Source organism: Myxine glutinosa, chromosome 2 (assembly GCF_964187855.1).
Source record: "Myxine glutinosa chromosome 2, kmMyxGlut1.1, whole genome shotgun sequence".
Taxonomy (NCBI): Eukaryota; Metazoa; Chordata; class Myxini; order Myxiniformes; family Myxinidae; genus Myxine; species Myxine glutinosa.
Genome location: NC_136262.1, coordinates 55,714,662 through 55,734,279, shown reverse-complemented (window position 1 = coordinate 55,734,279; position 19,618 = coordinate 55,714,662). Strand labels below are relative to the sequence as shown.

Genomic DNA, 19,618 nt, shown 5'->3' with positions numbered 1-19,618 from the left:
CATGATGGGGGTCCACTCTTCCCCCATTCACACCTTCGCACCATCCACTCCACTCCACAATTTCCACCATACTCACTCCACGACCATCCATTCCAATACTCCATACCATTTATTCCATACACCTGTCCTCCATTCACCTGTCGTTGCACACCTGTGCAATCATACCTGGTGCCACCTGCACCCTCCTCCTCTTCCTGGACCAGTTGGTCAACACAACACACATCACCATCACTCACTCATACACTGCTCCACACACCTGTTCAGTTGCACACCTGTGCAATCACACCTGTTCAATCCTCAAACACACGGCATCATCTCATCTAACTACTCCCCTCTGAAACTTGCGCTTCCCAGTCGTCCCTTTAAACTATTGCGCTCCCACGTCATTATCATCCACTCTACTCTACCTGCGTCCCCACTACAGGTGTCATTGTCACTAACTAAACCTTAACGTTACCTAATGTCAATCTTCTAGGGCCCTACACACAATATCCTAACCCACCCGGGCTAGTTTTCACTGCCATAAACCCCATAAACTAGTGCTCCTTTGCCCCCCCCCCCCCTTCTGTGGGGGGATGGTGGACTGCCCATCCCACCACATCGGGGAGGTCCCACTATCAATTTGGCACACCAAATTTCAGCCAATCAACGTACCAATCATCAAATTTTCCTTTTTTTTTTAATTTCGGGGCCAAAACACTATCCTCATCACCCGTCTACTTATTAGATCCTCTCGGTGTGCCAATTCCCTTCTAAAGCTCGGCTTCGTACAGCCGAGCAATGAATACGGGTTGTTTTGTGCCAGCGGCTGGATACGTCCCGCATTCGGGGCAGGGACGGGGGCTTACCCGGGCCGAGATCCCACGCACCACCTCGGCGTGGAGCCATCCAATGTCCCGATCTCGACCTGCCGGCACGTCTCAACAAAAAGTGGTCGCCATGATGACCCTTCCTATCGGGCTGCCCGCTCCGCCTAGTGGAGCACGGACGCGGCCGTTCCAAGCGAGGCCCAGCGTGGATCGCGTACGGCGGTCCTTTCGAACCCGCCGTGGCTCGGATCCCCGCTGGTTCTCGCGGCACGCGAAGCCCGGCACGCACCGAGGGCCCGATTCGGCTAAAAGTCGCTCTAACCGCTAACCCGGTTACCGTCGATGCCTCACCTGCATGCTTACACGCATACGCTACCCCTTTCTTGCTACTACCTCCAGCTGTTCCCATGCTCCTCGTACCTTTCCTTACACACCTCGGTACACTCATTCCGCTCACAGACCTGGTCACACACCTGACCACCGAACACCTTGGCACACATTCGTCGCTCACACACCTCACCAACACACCTCCTCGCGCCCCTTCCTCGGTCACCTCCTCTGTGACAATTACAGGTGTGCTCTCACTCGCACACCCAACCACGTGCCTCACGACCAACTCAAGTGTGCATTCCCACACACGCTCTACCATTCCAGGTGTGCATCCTTCCATGCCAGGTGTACATCCTCGCTCACCTGTCACAACCAACTCACGCTCCGTGTCACTCTCACTACTCTCACCTCCATTCTTGACAGCGCACTCACCCTTACTCTCGACAGCACACTCTTTCCTCATGCACCCGTCCGTTACACACCTTTCTCGTGCACACTCTTGCGCACACTCTCCCGTTACATCCTCTGTAACGCTCACCACAGGCGTACACTTTCTCGTTACATCCTCTGTAACACTCACCACAGGCGTGCATTCCCCCTTACTCTTGACAGCGCACTCTTTCCCCATGCACCTGTCCGTTACACACCTTTCTCGCGCACACTCTTGCGCACACTCTTTCGTTACTTCCTCCATAACACTTACCACACCGCGCTTCCATGTACCCCCTCGCACACGCGCTTCGACCAACTCACTCTTGACGGCGCACTCACTCCTCGGCGTGCACTTTTTCCTCACACACCCCATGGTCGGACATTCTCGCACACCTCTTTCTTCGCACACCAGACCTGTCGCACACTTCACCAACGGCCTTTCACGAACACCCGGATCCAAACCAATCCCCAAGCCGACTGAAGCTTTCCTCACATCATATACATTGCCGAATATTTCGCCACTCACCTTGGCACCTCGTCTCCGCACCTCTTTTTCCACCTGCAAACTCTTTATTTGGTTAGTGAGCAGCACATCATGAGTTGAGCACCGACCTTGTACATATTCCATTACTTCCTCCTTTATCTCCCTCTTAGTTTCTGTCCGTCCCTTCTTAATTTCACTCACCTCTTCTTCCACTTCCTCTAATTTTTGCTTCACCTCTCTTATTTCCCGGTGCGTCTCCTCAAGTTCGTCCTCTAAGGCTACCGTGACCGTCTCTATGTGCATCCTCACCTGCCGGTCCTTCGTCTCCATTACCTCTGTCACCTCGTCCAACCTCATTGTTAGTCCCTCACGTACCATCTGACATTGCCTCTGTGTCGCTATTAAGTCATTTTTAATTTCTTTTTGTGTCGCCTTTAACCCTCCTAGTACCGCAGTGTTCTTTTGTACCTGCTCCACTAGTTCTTTTTGTCCCTCCGTCAGCTGTTCCACCTCCTCCGTCAGATCTTCTATTCCCCCTTGTAACTTTGCCGTATTATTCCTCACCTCTTTCTCGATACGCTTTTCGCCTCGCTTTACCTCCTCGCGTACCCCCGAGACCTCCTCACTTACACCTCGTCGTATTTCCTCCTTCATCTCCTCCATCTCTTTTGTAGATGCTACCCTCATCTGTCCCAATTCATCCCTCTGAGCATCCAATTTACTTTCTAACTCGATTTGCACCTCCTCTATCTGGTTCCCCATTCGTTTGATTTCCCTGGCAGATTGTTCCCCTATTTCCCGCATTTTGTCCTCCATCCTATTTTCTAACCCCATTAACCCATTTTTCACCTCTTTTATCCCATTGTCTAACCCCTCAAAATTATTGTCTAACTTCCCAAATTTCTTGTCTAACCCCTCACCGGTACCCCTCGCTTCGTCCCTCATTGCCCCCATTTGGCCCTCTAATCGCTCACTATCAGCCCTCAATTCGTCCCTCATTCGCTCACTATCAGCCCTCAATTCGTCCCTCATTACCCCCATACTGTTTTTCAAACCTCCAATTTGGTCTCCCATACTCATCTGTACGGCTGCCTGTAGCTGCGCAATGAGGGCCTGCATGTCAATCGGCTGCATGTTAAAGCCCGCTGATACAGCGGGCTCGGCTGACCGCGCGCACGTGTGAGGCGCCTTTTTGCGCGCCTGAAACCTCGTGCGCAAGAGCGCCATTTTGTGCGTCTGATACCCCCTCAACCATATTGCCAATGTTCTCCTCTACTTCGTCACTCTGATCCTGGGTTACTCCTAACCCCTCCTCTAGCTCACCCACCGGCATCCGATCGCCTTGACCAGCCATGGCGCGATTTCAAAATTCGGGTTTTTGTAAAACAACACAAATTTCCAGCAGCTTGTAATTTTGAGCGCGTTAAGTGCGCTTCGGGTCCGTATCTCACTCCCAGACACCAATTGTTACGGGTCGCGGACAAGATGTTATATTGACCGAGCGGTGGTGTATTACCGTGACCTAACACTAACAGTTCCCCCGATGCTTCCCCAACTCACCCGATTCACCCCAAACTTTGGCCGTATCGCACCGCAGCTGCCCAATCTGGACAACTCTAAAACGACCGAATGCAAAGAGGAAAAGGAATAAGACGAGAAGACGGACAGAAGAGTAATTGGATTTATTATTTACACATACAAGTAGGAAGCAAGCAGTCACGTTTATTTACAGGAACATGAGACGCAGGTGACACAGTGCAACGCTAGCTTACCTACAGTCTTAATTAACCCAGGGACAGAACAAACAAAAGACAGACTCACGCGGGGAATGATGACAGGAATTGGCTGGAAGGAGAGGATGGCTAGGAGTTGTATTGTACAGCACGATCGGCGCGTTTAGCAGCCGCCGTTCCTTCGCGGCCCTGCTCAAAACCGCCGTCCAGGCCCCAAGCGGCTGTTGGGTGTTGTTGCTGCTGTGGTCGCCGCTGCTTTTCCAGGATTACAACAGGCTTTGTGCTTTCTGGGATGTCCTCTCCTTGGATGTTCTCTATGTTCTCTTGGTCCAATCACTCCTCACCACCGACAACTCAACGCAACCAACGCAACCACTGACCACCACAACGCAACCACTGATGACCAAAACCACACAACTCAGCTCTGCTTCTTGGACCCTCTCTCTTCTCAACGGCTTGGGCTCCCTTTTGTCTGCCGGTCAAAGCTCCTCTCTCAAAGCTTGGCTCAGCTTCTCTTTTGGGAGCGTCGCGCTGCGGATTTTAGCTGCGGTCACGCCTGCTCATTCCCTCCTCTCAGCGCCTCTCTTTCTTCTTCAAAGCTCGACTGCTTGGGGAGCGTCGCGCTGTGGGTTATATAGGCCCCGCCCCTCAACCTTTGCGAACCTCCCCGATCGCTCTTCCTCCGCCCTCTCTAGCCAAACCCCTGGCTCATGGTTGGTCGAGTGGGGCTGGCTCACTCCTCCCCTCTATGACGAGGTGGAGACACGCCTTTCTTCTCCGACCCTGCCTCGTGATCAATGGCGGTTATTGGAGGGGAGGTAATTGCCAAACGACGAAAAGGGGGAATGGAGGTTTTGGGAATGGGAATGAAGGGAATCTATCTCTTTCACTGGTGCAATGGAGTACTTCAATTAATGGGAGACACAGCCTTACCCTAAAACACAGAATAAGATATAACTATCGAACAGGGGTATTCTATTATTGGCTGACGTGTATGCTTGTGGACTAATTATGGGATTCCCTTTGACCTTTACACAGCTCCGGAGGCAGGGGGCGCAGAATAAACAATAATAATAATTCACACAATCAAAAAAATATACACAGTCCTCATATCCGCAACAATATACATATTATCCCGGAGCGTTGTTTGCCCAGGAAAGGCGAGAGGGGGCGTGGCCCAGCGTCCTGGCTGCGGCCTGGCAAGTTGAGGGCGAGCCTGCCCGGGCGTCCTGGACGAGCCCGGCATGGTGATCGCTCCGCGTCCTTGATAGGTGCAAGGCGATTGTGAAAACCCAGCGGTAGCCGCTACACACGTCCCCCCAGAATCGACTTGCACCGGCAGGGTCAATTTGAGGGGGGTCCTGATGACCCGGCCGAAGCGACCCCTGGCGGGTCGTGGGAGGGGGTCCGGTGTGGTGGTGGGCGGTCGAGTGGGGGGCACCGTGGACGGGGGGCGGCCTCGCCGCGGCGGAAGGGCCACCCGTGGTGGGTGGTCGACGTCCACGTGCACCGGCTTGAGGCGGTCCACCGCAATCCGGTCCGACCTGCCGCCGATGTCGATGACGAACGACTTGTCGTCCCGTCGCAGCACCCGGAAGGGCCCGTCGTACGGCGGCCGGAGTGGCCCCCGATGTGCGTCGTGACGCACAAAAACATACTCCGCTGTGCGAAGTGCTGGGGGGACGTAGGACTGGGGGTCACCGTGGTGGGATGTTGGCCTGGGGGCAAACCGTCGGGCGGCCTCCTGGAGGTCCGAGCGCTGATGAGCTGCGGACCAGGGACTGGTAGCGTCGGGCACGAATTCGCCCGGGACGCATAGCGCCTGGCCATAGACCAGCTCGGCGGTGGATGCCTGGAGGTCCTCCTTGGGGGCCGTGCGGAGGCCCAAAAGGACCCACGGCAGCCGGTCGGTCCAACCGCCGTCTTGAAGGCCGGCCATGAGCGCGGCCTTCATGGAGCGGTGGAATCGCTCGCACAACCCGTTTGCTTGGGGGTGGTAGGCCGTAGTACGGTGGAGCTTGACCCCTAGGTTGCGGGCGACCGCGCCCCACAGCTCGGAGGTGAACTGTGGTCCGCGGTCTGATGAGATGTCCACCGGTGCGCCGAAGCGGGCGACCCAGGTGGCGATGAAAGCCTGCGCCACGTCGGCGGTGGTGGTAGAGACGAGGGGAACGGCCTCCGGCCACCTGGTGGTCCTGTCCACCATGGTGAGCAGGTGTGTGAACCCCCGTGACGGGGGGAGGGGGCCCACCAGATCCACGTTGACGTGGTCGAAACGTCGTTCGGGCACGGTGAAAGGTGCCAGCGGGGCCTGGGTGTGTCGGTGGACCTTGGCCCGTTGGCAGGCCGTGCAGGTGCTGGTCCAATCGCGGACGTCCCGACGAAGGCCGTGCCAGACGAATCGCGCCGACACCAGCTTCTGGGAAGCTTTCCGGCCCGGGTGGGAAAGGCCGTGGAGGGAGGCGAAGATGCAGCGTTGCCAGGTGACGGGCACGATGGGGCGAGGCTGGCCTTGGGAGACGTCGCAGAGCAGGACAGTGTCCGCGAAGGGGATGTCGGCCAGGCGGAGGCCCGTGTCCGCCGCCCGGAGGGCTTGCACCATGGTGTCGGTGGTTTGGTCCGCCGCCATAAGCGCAAAGTCCACGCCCAGGTGGACCGCGTTCGCGCTGGCCCGGGAAAGACAGTCGGCCACGGCGTTGTTTTTGCCGGCGACGTGCCGGATGTCCGTGGTAAACTCCGACACGGCGGAGAGGTGGCGCTGTTGGCGGGCCGACCACGGCTCCGTGACCTTGGCCATGGCGTAAACCAACGGCTTGTGGTCGACGAACGCCGTGAAAGGTCGGCCCTCCAGGAGGTGGCGGACGGCCAGGTGTAGACCGAGGAGCTCCCGGTCAAACGTGCTGTATTTGAGCTCGTTCGGCCGGAGCTGCCGGCTGAAAAAAGCGAGTGGCTGCCAAACCCTGTTCACCCATTGCTCATGTACGGCGCCCACCGCGTAGTCGGAGGCATCTGTGGTGAGGGCGATGGGAGCGTTGAGCACCGAGTGAGCGAGCAGTGTTGCGTCGGCGAGGGCCCGCTTTGAGCTTTGGAAGGCCGCATCCATTGCTGCGGACCAGGCGATGTCGTGGTTGGCCGGCTTGCCCTGGAGGGCTTCGTAGAGGGGCCGCATGAGTTGAGCAGCGCGGGGCACGAAACGGTGATAAAAATTCACCATTCCCAGGAATTCCTGCAGGGCCTTTATGGTGCGGGGACGCGGGAACGTGGTGATGGCCTCGACCTTGGTTGGCAGCGGCACGGCCCCGTTCTTGGTGATGTGGTGGCCCAAAAAAATCAACGGCCGTCGTGCCGAAGTGGCATTTGGCCGGGTTGACGATGAGGCCGTGCTCGCTGAGGCGCCCGAACAGTGTTCGGAGGTGGAGGAGGTGCTCGGCCCGGGACGTGCTGGCGACGAGGATGTCGTCCAGGTAAACAAAAAGGAACGGCAGGTCACGCAGCACGCCGTCCATCAAGCGCTGGAACGTCTGAGCCGCGTTCTTGAGACCAAACGGCATCCGCAAGAATTCGAATAAGCCGAACGGCATGATGACTGCCGTTTTAGGGACGTCGGCCGCCCTGACAGGTACCTGGTGATATCCCCGTATGAGATCAATTTTCGAAAAAATGACCCGTCCCGCCAGACGGGCGGAGAAGTCTTGGATATGCGGGATCGGGTACCTGTCGGGGGTGGTAGCGTCATTGAGACGGCGGTAGTCGCCACACGGGCGCCATCCACCCCCCGGCTTTGGCACGATGTGCAGTGGCGAGGCCCACGCGCTATCGGAGCGCCGCACGATGCCGAGGTGCTCCAACGCGTCGAATTCGGCCTTCGCCACGGCGAGCTTGGCTGGGTCGAGGCGGCGGGCCCTGGTGTAGACCGGCGGGCCCCTGGTTGGTATGTGGTGCTCGATCCCATGCCGTACTGCGACGGCCGAAAACGTCGGCCGTGTGAGGGCCGGGAACTCCGTGAGCAGGCGAGCAAACTCGTTCGCCGCCGGGACGGCGCATGCCAGCTCGGAGCTGCTCAATGTGCATACCAGGGAGCTGAAGGTTTCGGCGTTGATTAAACGACGCCGTTGGACGTCCACCAGCAGTCCGTGTGCGCAGAGGAAGTCGGCGCCTAGCAGAGCCATGGGCACGTTTGCGGTTACAAACGTCCAAGCAAAGCGTTGGCCGCCGAAGCAGAGGGTGACGTTGCGCGGGCCGAAGGTGCGGATGGTCGATCCGTTGGCCGCAACCAAGGAGGGGCCACAAACCGCGGACTGCCTGTCCTGGTCAGAGGCGGATATGACGCTCAGTTGGGCGCCGGTGTCGCACAGGAAGCGCCGTCCGGACGCTTTATCCGTGATGAACAGTAAGTTGCCCATGTGGCCGGCGCTCATGGCTGGTAATGAACGCCGGCCCGGCCGTTTCCCGGCCTGCCGAAGGTGCACGGGGGTCGGCATGTCCGGGCCTTCTGTCCGAACCTGGCATGATAGTAACACCACGCTTGGTCAGGTGGAGGCCCCGGTCGTCGTGCTGGAGGTGGTCGGCTCGGTGTAGCGGCCGGCAATTGCGTCGGCAGTTCGGTCGTCGACCGTGCCGGGTGCTCCGGCGCCATGGGTGTTGCGTCGGACGGCGGTGGGTCCCATGTCGCTGCTGCGATGCGCTGACCTGCGGCGGAGATCTTGTCGGCTTCTCTGGCAAGGGCCCGGGGATCTGTGATCGTCGTGCTTGCCAGGGCGAGGCGTACCGGGTTAGGCAGCTGACGGAGGAACAGCTCCCGGAACAGGAATGCCGGAGAGTGCTCGCTGAGCAGTGAAAGCATGTAGTGCATTCGCTCGGAAGGGCGCGTGTCGCCGAGCTCGGGCAGGTCGAGCAGGCGCCGTGCGCATTCCGCCGATGGGAGGGCGAAAGCGTCGAGGAGAAGCTTCTTAATCGCGCCGTATTTGTCAGTGGCTGGCGGGCTCTCGAGGAGGCTCAGGGCGCGGGCCGCGGTGGCCGAACCGAGCGCTGCTACCACATGGTGGAAGCGGGTGTCGTCGGCCGTGATGCCTTGCAGGGCGAACAGGGAATCCGCCTGTGCGAACCAAACCGCCGCGTGAGCCTCCCAGAAGGTAGGCAGTTTAAGGGCGACTGCCGTGTCCATGTCGGTAGGTCACCAATGAAGGAGCTGGGGCTCCCACGTCGATCGGAAGAATGGACGCGACAAAAAGCTGGAATTCATCCGAGTTGCTTTAATCAAACCAAACACTCAGGCACTCTGAAAAGCCCGTTTATCGGGCAGCAATATATATACATATTATCCCGGAGCGTTTGCCCAGGAAAGGCGAGAGGGGGCGTGGCCCAGCGTCCTGGCTGCGGCCTGGCAAGTTGAGGGCGAGCCTGCCCGGGCGTCCTGGACGAGCCCGGCATGGTGATCGCTCCGCGTCCTTGATAGGTGCAAGGCAATTGTGAAAACCCAGCGGTAGCCGCTACACAGTATATATACATACATATATATATATATATATATATATATATATATATATATATATATATATATATATATTGTTACAGACGCGGTTGTGGATGTTGGTTTACCGAGCGGTTTGGTATGACCACGTCTGCACAGTTTACCCGATTCCACTCGAACGTTGGCCAAATCGCGCTATGCTAAATCAATTGAGGAAAAAGACACAACGAATGGGTTAAAATGACACGACACCAAGGGTTCAGTTCTCAAGACCTCCGGAGGAGGTTATATTATGGCGGAAGGTCAGATTACAACTACAAGAGGGACAGCATAGAAAGACAGGCACTTAGACACACTTATCTTATTCCCTGACAGACGACACCTGACAGACGACAGATAAACAGGACAAAAACTGACTCACACGGGGATTGATGGCAAGGAAAGCGGGCAGTCGATGGCTCAAGGTGCACCGTTCTCGGAGGGGGTGCACCGTTCTCGGAGGTACTGCAATACCGGGTCGATGCGTGGAGCTCGCTCAGCGCTTGGAGGTGGTGACTGGCTCTTCTTCAAGCTCGGGGCGCATCTCACGTCACATCCGGTGAGTCGCTGCGTATATCCGGCGGGGAGTGACACGCCCTCGGCTCGTTAGCTCCGCCCCAGATGGAATCGGCCCGTTGCTTCTCATTGGGTGCGTGCGGGGGGGTTACCGGCTCCGCCCTTGACGAGGGGCTGACAAGGAGCCCCTTCGTGGTAACCCCGTCGGAGCGCATGGTCAATGGCGGCTAACCGAGCCGGTGTGAGGACGCACACTCCCCCGCGCCGCGCCGTTGTTGTTGTAGTTGTTGTTGTAGTTGTTGTTGTAGTTGTTGTTTGGGGAAGAAGATGGGAGGAGGTATGGGAAGGTCCTAAACTCACTACTGGTGCCATATAATCACATTCTGGTGCAACGAAGAGTCAGAATTAATGGAAACGAGTCCTTAACTGACATAGACTAAGAATAACTAGCAAGATGTCCGAAAGTTGTCTACATGAGATGCGGTGGACCTGGGCACGACATTTAATGGGGGAAAAAGGGGAGGTCGGTTCTACAGAGTGTTATTTACAGGCAATGGGACTAGGGAATGGGGGATTGGGGATAGTTGGGGAGTATTGGGGAAATAGGGGAGTATTTACAAGCGGATATTGAGGCCAAGTCCCATATCCGCAACAATATATATATATACAGACTTGGCATTTAATATGGAATATATATTTTTTCTTGACTTGGGCTTACTTTCTTAACTCAGTATATCAATCTGGTGAGTTTCTTTTACACTTTGGTGATTTATTTGTTAAAAGAACCATGTCACTGATTGTCTGTCGTACCAAGAAGTCAACAACAGGATTATATCACAGGTGGCGTGGCAAAATGTACGGACAGGTGCATTTGATGACTGGCTTCACAGTCGGGTATACAAGGGTTTTTGCGTTCTGTATTAGTGGAAAACAACTGCTGCACGTCTACAAAAGTTATTGCCGTTTCCTCTGGAGATGGTCTATCAACTCGACAATGCTGTTTGTCATGGAGTGGTGGCTTTATGAAATTACGGCATGAAACAGCGTGCTATTGCTCAGCAGTATGGCATCACTCAAGGTCAGGTGTCAAAGATCCTGAAACGAAATGCTCAGAGGGGTGTCCCTACTCCAATACCGAGGCCAGGACATCCCCGCAGAACCACAAGGAGGGATGATCGCCAGCTGCACCGGTTAGTTCGCAATGGCCGTACCAAGTCAGCTAATTGGCTTAAGGCTGAGTGGCAGCAACTGACAAATGTGCCTGTATCCAGAGGGCTAGTCAACCAACGACTGGTTCAAGCAGGCTATCGTGCCAGGCATCCCCTGTGAAAGCCACGCCTGACCAGACAACACCGCCAGCGCCGATTGCAGTGGGCCAGAGAGCACCATCAATGGCATCCAGGACACTGGAATTACGTGATCTTCAGTGACGAGTCTAGATTTCTGGTCTATCGTCAAGATGGCCGTGTCCGAGTGCGCAGACAAGTGCATGAAGCCTACAACAAAGATTGTATAGTGCCAAGAGTCAAGCTGGAGGTGGTGGGGTGACCGTTTGGGCTGCTTTTCATGCAGGGGGCAAAACTGACCTGGTTGTTCTGAATGGAAACCTGAACCAGTTCAAGTACAGGGCCATTCTGGAAGAAACATTGCTTCCATTTGCTCGTGCAGCCTTTCGAGGAAACTTTGTCTTCCAAGATGACAATGCATGGCCTCATCGTGCTCGCATGATCCAACACTTTCTTGCTGACCGTGGTGTAGAGCATATGGAGTGGCCTGCCATGTCCCAGGATATGAATCCGATAGAGAACATGTGGGCAGAATTGATAGTCAACTTGGACCAGCAGCCCAGCTCTGTGCGTGAATTGCAGCAGGCTATTGTCACTGCATGGCAAGCGATTCCTGTCCAAACCTTGGCAAATCTCGTGAACAGCATGCCTCAACATGTACGTGCTCTCCTGAATGCTCGTGGGGGTTACACGAAGTACTGAACTGTAATTTTACTGTCCATAATCCCAGTCGTAATTTAACTTTTGTTTATGTTAAAAAAAAAATTGGCTAATGTGCAAAATAAAGAGAGACTTCTGGAAAACGAACAGAAGTTTAACACAGTACTGTCCATGAATTGAGTTCGATATCAGTTTACATCACTTTCAAGGTTCAATTTATTTGTTTCGAAATGTCAAATGTGGTTTTTTTTCTTTTAAAGGTCACATGAACAAAATCTAGAATAATTTCAACATAATTCCAATGAACTTTTGGTTCTAAGACATCTTGAAAAGTAAGTTCACCCCCACAAAAAAAATATTCCATATTAAATGCCAAGTCTGTATATATATATATATATATATATATATATATATATATATATATATATATATATATATATATATATATATATATATATATATATATATATATATATATATATATATATATATATATATATATATATATATATATATATATATATATATATATATATATATATATATATATATATATATATATAGTATGTACAGTCACGTGAAAAAGTAAGTACACCCCATGTAAAGTTTTGACTTTTTCAACATATTTCAACATGCAGCTATTTGATCTTCATTTCAACAATATTGACAGATAAAGATGATATAATATAACAAATATCATGAAACATTTACATTTTGTAGTCCATTGTATAATTTAAATAAACATGAATGCAAATTTCGCATGTGGAAAAAGTAAGTACACCCTTGGCTCTAATAGGTGGTATTGCCCCCTTTGGCAGAAACAACCTCAAGTAGGTGTTTCTGATAACTGTCTACCAGTCTCTGACATTGTCTGGGGGAAATTGTTGCCCACTCCTCCATGCTGAATTCTTTCAGCTGTACGATGTTTGAGGGTTTTCTTGCATGCACAGCTCGTTTCAAATCCCCCCACCACATCTCGATGGGATTTAGATCCGGGCTTTGACTTGGCCATTCCAGAACCCTCCATTTCTTTCTTTTCACCCATTCCTTGGTGGATTTACTGGTATGTTTAGGGTCATTGTCATGTTGCAAGGTCCACCTTCGGTTAAGCCTCAACTTTCCGACAGATGGCCTCACATTATCCTCAAGCACCCTCTGGTACAATGAAGAATTCATAGTGGATTCTATGATGGTGAGCTGCCCAAGCCCTGATGCAGCAAAGCTGCCCCAAACCATATTTCCACCACCATGCTTTACAGTTGGTATCAGGTTCTTGTGGTCAAATGCTGTCTTTGGTTTTCGCCAAACATGTCTTCTGGAACTGTAGCCAAATAGCTCTACCGTTGACTCATCTGTCCAGAGCACATTGTTCCAGACGTGCTGGTCTTTGCCTAGGTGTTCATTGGCAAACTTTAGTCGTGCCCTGATGTTCTTTCTGGACAGCAAAGGTTTCCTCCTGGCACACCTCCCATGTATATCAAATTTGTGCAGCCTCTTTCTAATGGTAGACTCGTGCACTTTGACATCAACAGTGGCAAGAGCTACCTGTGCGTCCCGTGATGACATTCCAGGGTTCTTAGAGACTTATTTCATCATCTTGCGGTCTGCTCTCGGGCTGAACTTGCTGGGGTGGCTTGGCCTGAACAAGTTGGCAGTTGTTTGGAATCTTCTCCACTTGTCGATGATCTTCCGGACAGTCGAATGATTGATTTCAAATTGTTTGGAGATCTTTTTAAATCCCTTCCCAGACTCGTAGGCATCTATAACCTTCTTTCTGAAGGCATCAGAAAGCTCTTTTGATCTAGGCATGGTGACGCCGCACACTTCAACAACAAAGAGCTAACCAAACGAAATGTCTGAGGTTTAAATAAGACAGGTTCCTCCAAGATCCTCTCTGACGATGTTCTAATCATTTGCACCTGAGCTGGTGCACCTGATTCTAAATTTAGGTATTTGAAGTAGTGATAAATGTAGGGGTGTACTTACATTTTCCACATGCGAAATTTGTATTTATATTTATTTAAATTATACAATGGACTGCAAAATGTAAATGTTTCATGATATTTGTTATATTATATCACCTTTATCTTTCAATATTGTTGAAATGAAGATCAAATAGCTGTATGTTGAAATATGTTGAAAAAGTCAAAACTTTACATGGGGTGTACTTTCTTTTTCGCATGACTGTATGAAGTCTGTGTGCAGGATCCCGAATTAGGAACATTATTTATTAACCGTCGCGTTTCCTTTGTTCTCGAGTCCGTAATAAATATTCCTTTTGTACATTTTACCTCCACGTTCGATTGAGTTATTAATTTGAAGGTTGAAGACGCTGGCGCGTGCGGGCCGTGAGATAAGAGCGTGCCGCTTCATCCTCTTCATTCTTCCTCCCGTGCTTGCATAGTCAAATCCACAATTGATCATCGCCTCGCAGTTAAAGCTCGTTCAGGCTATCCACTATCCCACGGTCTTAACTGAGGGTATTCGCACGACAATATATATATATATATATATATATATATATATATATATATATATATATATATACAGTATATATATATATATATATATTGATGTGTGCCTGCCCTCTGGCGAACACTGCAGGGTGGCACAGATGACCAAACGAGCGTTCAATTGAAACGAACTCCGAGGCGTTCAATTAAATGGCGGATCTTCGTTATACACGCGGGGAGCAAGTGGGGGAGAAGCCGTGAGTGCTTACCTGCAAGGGTCCACCTGACGTCTTCTCACCTGGATAAATTAACTCAAACGACACGGAATTAAACTGTACAAAAATACCGTCTTTATTAAAGAAAATGCCCGGAACAAAGAATGCACAATAAAACTAAATTCCTAATTGGAGCTCCCACACACAGACTGAAATACAAACGATGGGAAAAAGAACTGGAAAATAAATGTGTGATGTGTGGCACTTAGCTCCAAGTTGCTCTTGAACCCCGTCAGGAATTGTCAAAGATCGTCTGAGGCCTCTACGTCCTTGCGCACGAAAATGCGCTTGTTGTGGCGGCAGTAGGCCTTGGCGCACAGCCCGCTCTTCCAGCCACGCTTATCCTCACGATCTTGTACACCAACACCATAGCCAGACGATGCAAGGAAGTCCAGAGCCTCGACATTTGTTGTCAAAAGGCAGGACTCGAGAATGAAAGAGGAAGAGCGATGTCGGGACACGACCGTTCACCACCAGATGCAGAACCCGAGAGCTGAAAATGTCCACCGTTCTAATAGTTTTGTACTCGAGGCTTTGACGTCATCCCACGACGTCTTTGTGTCCGCTCCTATCAGCGAGTCCCATCTTACCAGTCCTTGCGCCAATCAAATCCGGGACCAATCACTGCTTTTTGGGGCGTGGCTTCATGGACCTTTTGTGCCTGTGTGCTCACCAAGTCGATGTTATCTGCGATAGGGCTTAATGTCCTGCTTCCAGTTGGTTTTTATTTTGTGTGGTTAATGGGCGATTTATTACTATTTGTGTGTGCTCTGGTGTCATTAGGAACAGAGGAAAAAAATAACAGAGGCCATTATATATATATATATATACAGACTTGGCATTTAATATGGAATATTTTTTTTGTGGGGTGAACTTACTTTTCAAGATGTCTTAGAACCAAAAGTTCATTGGAATTATGTTGAAATTATTCTAGATTTTGTTAGTGACCTTTAAAAGAAACAAAAACCACACTTGACATTTCGAAACAAATAAATTGATCCTTGAAAGTGATCTAAACTGATATCGAACTCAATTCATGGACAGTACTGTGTTAAACTTCTGTACGTTTTCCAGAAGTATCTCTTTATTTTGCACATTAGTCAGAATTTTTTTTTAACAAAAACAAAAGTTAAATTACAACTGGGATTACAGACAGTAAAATTACAGTTCAGTACTTTGTGTCACCCCCACGGGCATTCAGGAGAGCACGTACACGTTGAGGCATGCTGCTCACGAGATTTGCCAAGGTTTGGACAGGAATCGCTTGCCATGCAGTGACAATAGCCTGCTGCAATTCACGCACAGAGGTCGGCTGCTCGTCCAAGTGGTCGATTTGACGCATTAATTCTGCCCACAAGTTCTCTATCGGATTCATATCCGGGGACATGGCAGGCCACTCCATATGCTCTACACCACGGTCAGCAAGAAAGTGTTGGATCATGCGAGCACGATGAGGCCGTGCATTGTCATCTTGGAAGACAAAGTTTCCTCGAAAGGCTGCACGAGCAAATGGAAGCAATGTTTTTCCAGAATGGCCCTGTACTTGAACTGGTTCAGGTTTCCATTCAGAACAACCAGGTCAGTTTCGCCCCCTGCATGAAAAGCAGCCCAAACGGTCACCCCACCACCTCCAGCTTGGACTCTTGGCACTATACAATCTTTGTTGTAGGCTTCATGCACTTGTCTGTGCACTCTGATGCGGCCATCCTGACGATAGACCAGAAATCTATACTCGTCACTGAAGATCGCGTGATTCCAGTGTCCTGGCTGCCATTGACGGTGCTCTCTGGCCCACTGCAATCGACGCTGGCGGTGTTGTCTGGTCAGGCGTGGCTTTCTCAGGGGACGCCTTTCACGATAGCCTGCTTGAACTAGTCGTTGGTTGACTAGCCTTCTGGATACAGGCACATTTGTCAGTTGCTGCCACTCAGCCCGAAGCCGATTAGCTGACTTGGTACGGCCATTGCGGACTAACCAGTGCAGCTGGCGATCATCCCTCCTTGTGGTTCTGCGGGGACGTCCTGGCCTCGGTATTGGAGTAGGGACACCCCTCTGAGCATTTCGTTTCAGGATCTTTGAGACCTGACCTTGAGTGATGCCATACTGCCGAGCAATAGCATGCTGTTTCATGCCCTAATTTCGTAAAGCCACCACTCCATGACAAACAGCATTGTCGAGTTGACGGACCATCTCCAGAGGAAGCGGCAATAACTTTTGGAGACGTGCAGCAGTTGTTTTCCACTAATACAGAACACAGCAACCCTTGTATACCCGACTGTGAAGCCAATCATCAAATGCACCTGTCCGTACATTTTGCCACGCCACCTGTGATATAATCCGGTTGTTGACTTCTAGCTGCGCCAGACAATCAGTGACATGGTTCTTTTAACAAATAAATCACCAAAGTGGAAAAAAAACTCACCAGATTGATATACTGAGTTAAGAAAGTATACTCAAGTCAAGAAAATAAAATATTCCATATTAAATGCCAAGTCTGTATATATATATATATATATATATATATATATATATATATATATATATATATATATATATATATATATATACTGTATATATATATATTGCATCCCATTGGATGCAATGAAGGCATGATGAGCCCACTGGCCTCTATCTGTGTAAAAGTCAAAATGTTTTTTTCTTTATTCCCCTCATGTTCTCACTCCCTCTTTTATTTTGCCTTTGCCCAGTGAGAAAGACACATCCCTGCGAGGTGTTATCATTCAGCTTGAGAAAGAGCTGGCAATCAAGGAACATTCTATGAACCTTGACCAATTCTGCATGGATGTTCGCCAGCAATTTGTCCTTTTTCCCACTCACGCAAAGACTCTACAAGCCGCACAAGAAAGGCTCGGCACACCTGCTCCAGTGGGCTATAACTCGGACCCTAATATACCTTTGAGTCTGGAACAGGCCAGTTCCAAACCTTAGCTCCATGAAATGCCCTCATGTTATATCATAAATCTCTATTTAAGTTGAAGCTTTGTTTTCATTTTTTATTGATGTTTTGTTTCTCATTAGATTGAAATGTCATACATTTAATTTTGGTTTTGTTTTGTTTTTGTGGCTTTATGCCATTTACTCTAAAGATCCTTCAATTTGTCCTGCTACTCTGGGTGCTCACACACCTTCAAAGCTTTGGCTAGGTCTTACCAGTGAGATGCACTGGGTGCGAGATTTACAGGATCTTCTCAACCACATCTCCTTTATGCGTGAATATAGCTCGAGATTATTAGCCCTTCAGAGCACCCCATTATTGTCTTTATTTTTTCATTCACAAGTTCAGTTTGTTCCAACTCATATCCATGAGTATTTCTGATGAAGTTTAAAAAACGGATTTAATTGTAGTTTGTGACCCGGTTGGCCCTTTTGTGATGTCTCTAATTATTTCTTGACCTTTACCACAATGTTGTGGCTTTGTGGTGGATTCAACAGGTTAGCATACTGCTTCAATGGTGAATCTATTGTCCTCAAAAACGAATGCCTGTCAAACCGGACTCTTGCGTGAAGCATTTCTGTTGAGCCGAGGTTGGTAAATGATTCCTCAGTCGTTCCGCCTGGCCTGGTCTCTGTGCTGAGATCTGGGAAACAATGAGGTGGCATCGAGTTAGCACCTCCCCCTGCAAACTCGATAAAGCATAAAACCTTTGGGAAAGTTGGGTGAGAGATGGCTGTGGATTTGGGGCACACTGCATCTCAGCTGGTCTCTCGGCCTAGTGCTCATCTTTTGTGCAATAGCCACCAAGTTTTGGTTATGTGACATAAAATACCTGATTGGTAATTCTTTAATTAATTATACTGCCTACGAAATTAATGTCTCATGAGTTTTCAATGTCACATGTGAAATAGTATTCAAATTTGCTGTCGACAATTGCAAAAGTTCCACTGTTGGTTTTGATACAAATTGTGGGTGTCATGTGATCAAACATGAAAATTTTGATGAAATAATAAACAAAAGAGTGACTGTGACATAGCTGTACTTTATTATCATTTTGAACAGAAATAAAGAGATTTTAAAAATTGCATGCAGACATCTCGGCTCATAGAGCTAATCAACAGGGGGCAGCAGGTTCACAGATGTTTGGGGATCAAAGGAGAACATGAAGCCAAAGACGTCACATGAGTGGATGAAGGGAGTGGGCCAGTGAGTGTAAAAAGAGAGCAGGGTGGATATGGGAGGGAGCATGAGGTGACATTGGGCAGCACTCTAGAAACTCTTAAGTGAGGGGCAAGAAGCACCAGGTTCATTGAGTCGATTCCGCAGAAGAGAAAAAGAAGGGATGGAGTTGGGTGTTAAGCCTGGAATTCAGAATTTAATCAGAAAATTATGCAGCCAAGCAATCGCAGTCTGCATACGAAGCACGAGCTATAATTCCACAATATAATGGACAAACGTTTGGTTATCCATCAGTTTTGTTTCCTCTTTTATGACTTCAGATACCTCATTTATGCAGTCAAATGTGTTTTGTCTTTGACCTCTTAAAGGTGGAACACCTGCGCACTGAAGACTTGTAACGATCTCAAGAGCACTCTGTCCCCTGGCCTTGCCATCGACCTTTATATCCACACACTAATACCTGGCAGCTGTTATGGTTGTTGCTGCCAGCTGTTGAAGCTGTCAGACTTCACCCCCCTTAGCAGGCCTGAATGCCCATCAATCGCTTGTAACACTAGTCTGTGTCTCGGCCAATGTTTGTTCTTCAATTGAGTTTGATTCTTTTCTTTCACATTTGTATGCCTTGGATTCATTTTGATCGCCAGGTCTTAATAAAGCAAGTCTGGAAAATGATTGTGACGTCATTATTATTGGACAACCTTTGCTCAGATAGGCTGAAAATATCCTCGAGCTGATACCGACAGATATATGATTTGGGGAGGAGGTAGGGATTCGAGATACCATAAGAGCCTTCATTAAAAAGATATGCGATTGGTCTTTGACATTCCAGATCATGTGACTTTCTGGGTGAGAATTGAGCACGTGGGGTGGTGAGTGAGATTATTCTTGACCAATAAAAAGACTTGCCGGGTGGTTGTTGAACTCGGAGCTATTATTCAGACCGTGCTAAAAATGAAAGTGGTGGTTTTAGCACAGAATGGCTACTTTTAGTAAGAA

The 19,618-nt window shown here is 50.1% G+C and overlaps 1 protein-coding gene across 1 annotated transcript in view; it reads left to right on the top strand.

Moving 5' to 3' along the window:
* Window positions 1-19,286, top strand: part of LOC144890888 (uncharacterized) — a 58,684-nt gene extending 39,398 nt beyond the window's left edge. Inside the window, exon 3 of the mRNA XM_078772785.1 lies at window positions 17,196-19,286. Coding sequence (XP_078628911.1) covers window positions 17,196-17,436 — 241 coding nt within the window. The 3' untranslated portion in view covers window positions 17,437-19,286. The remainder of the gene's footprint in view (window positions 1-17,195) is intronic.
* Window positions 19,287-19,618: the final 332 nt, after the last annotated feature.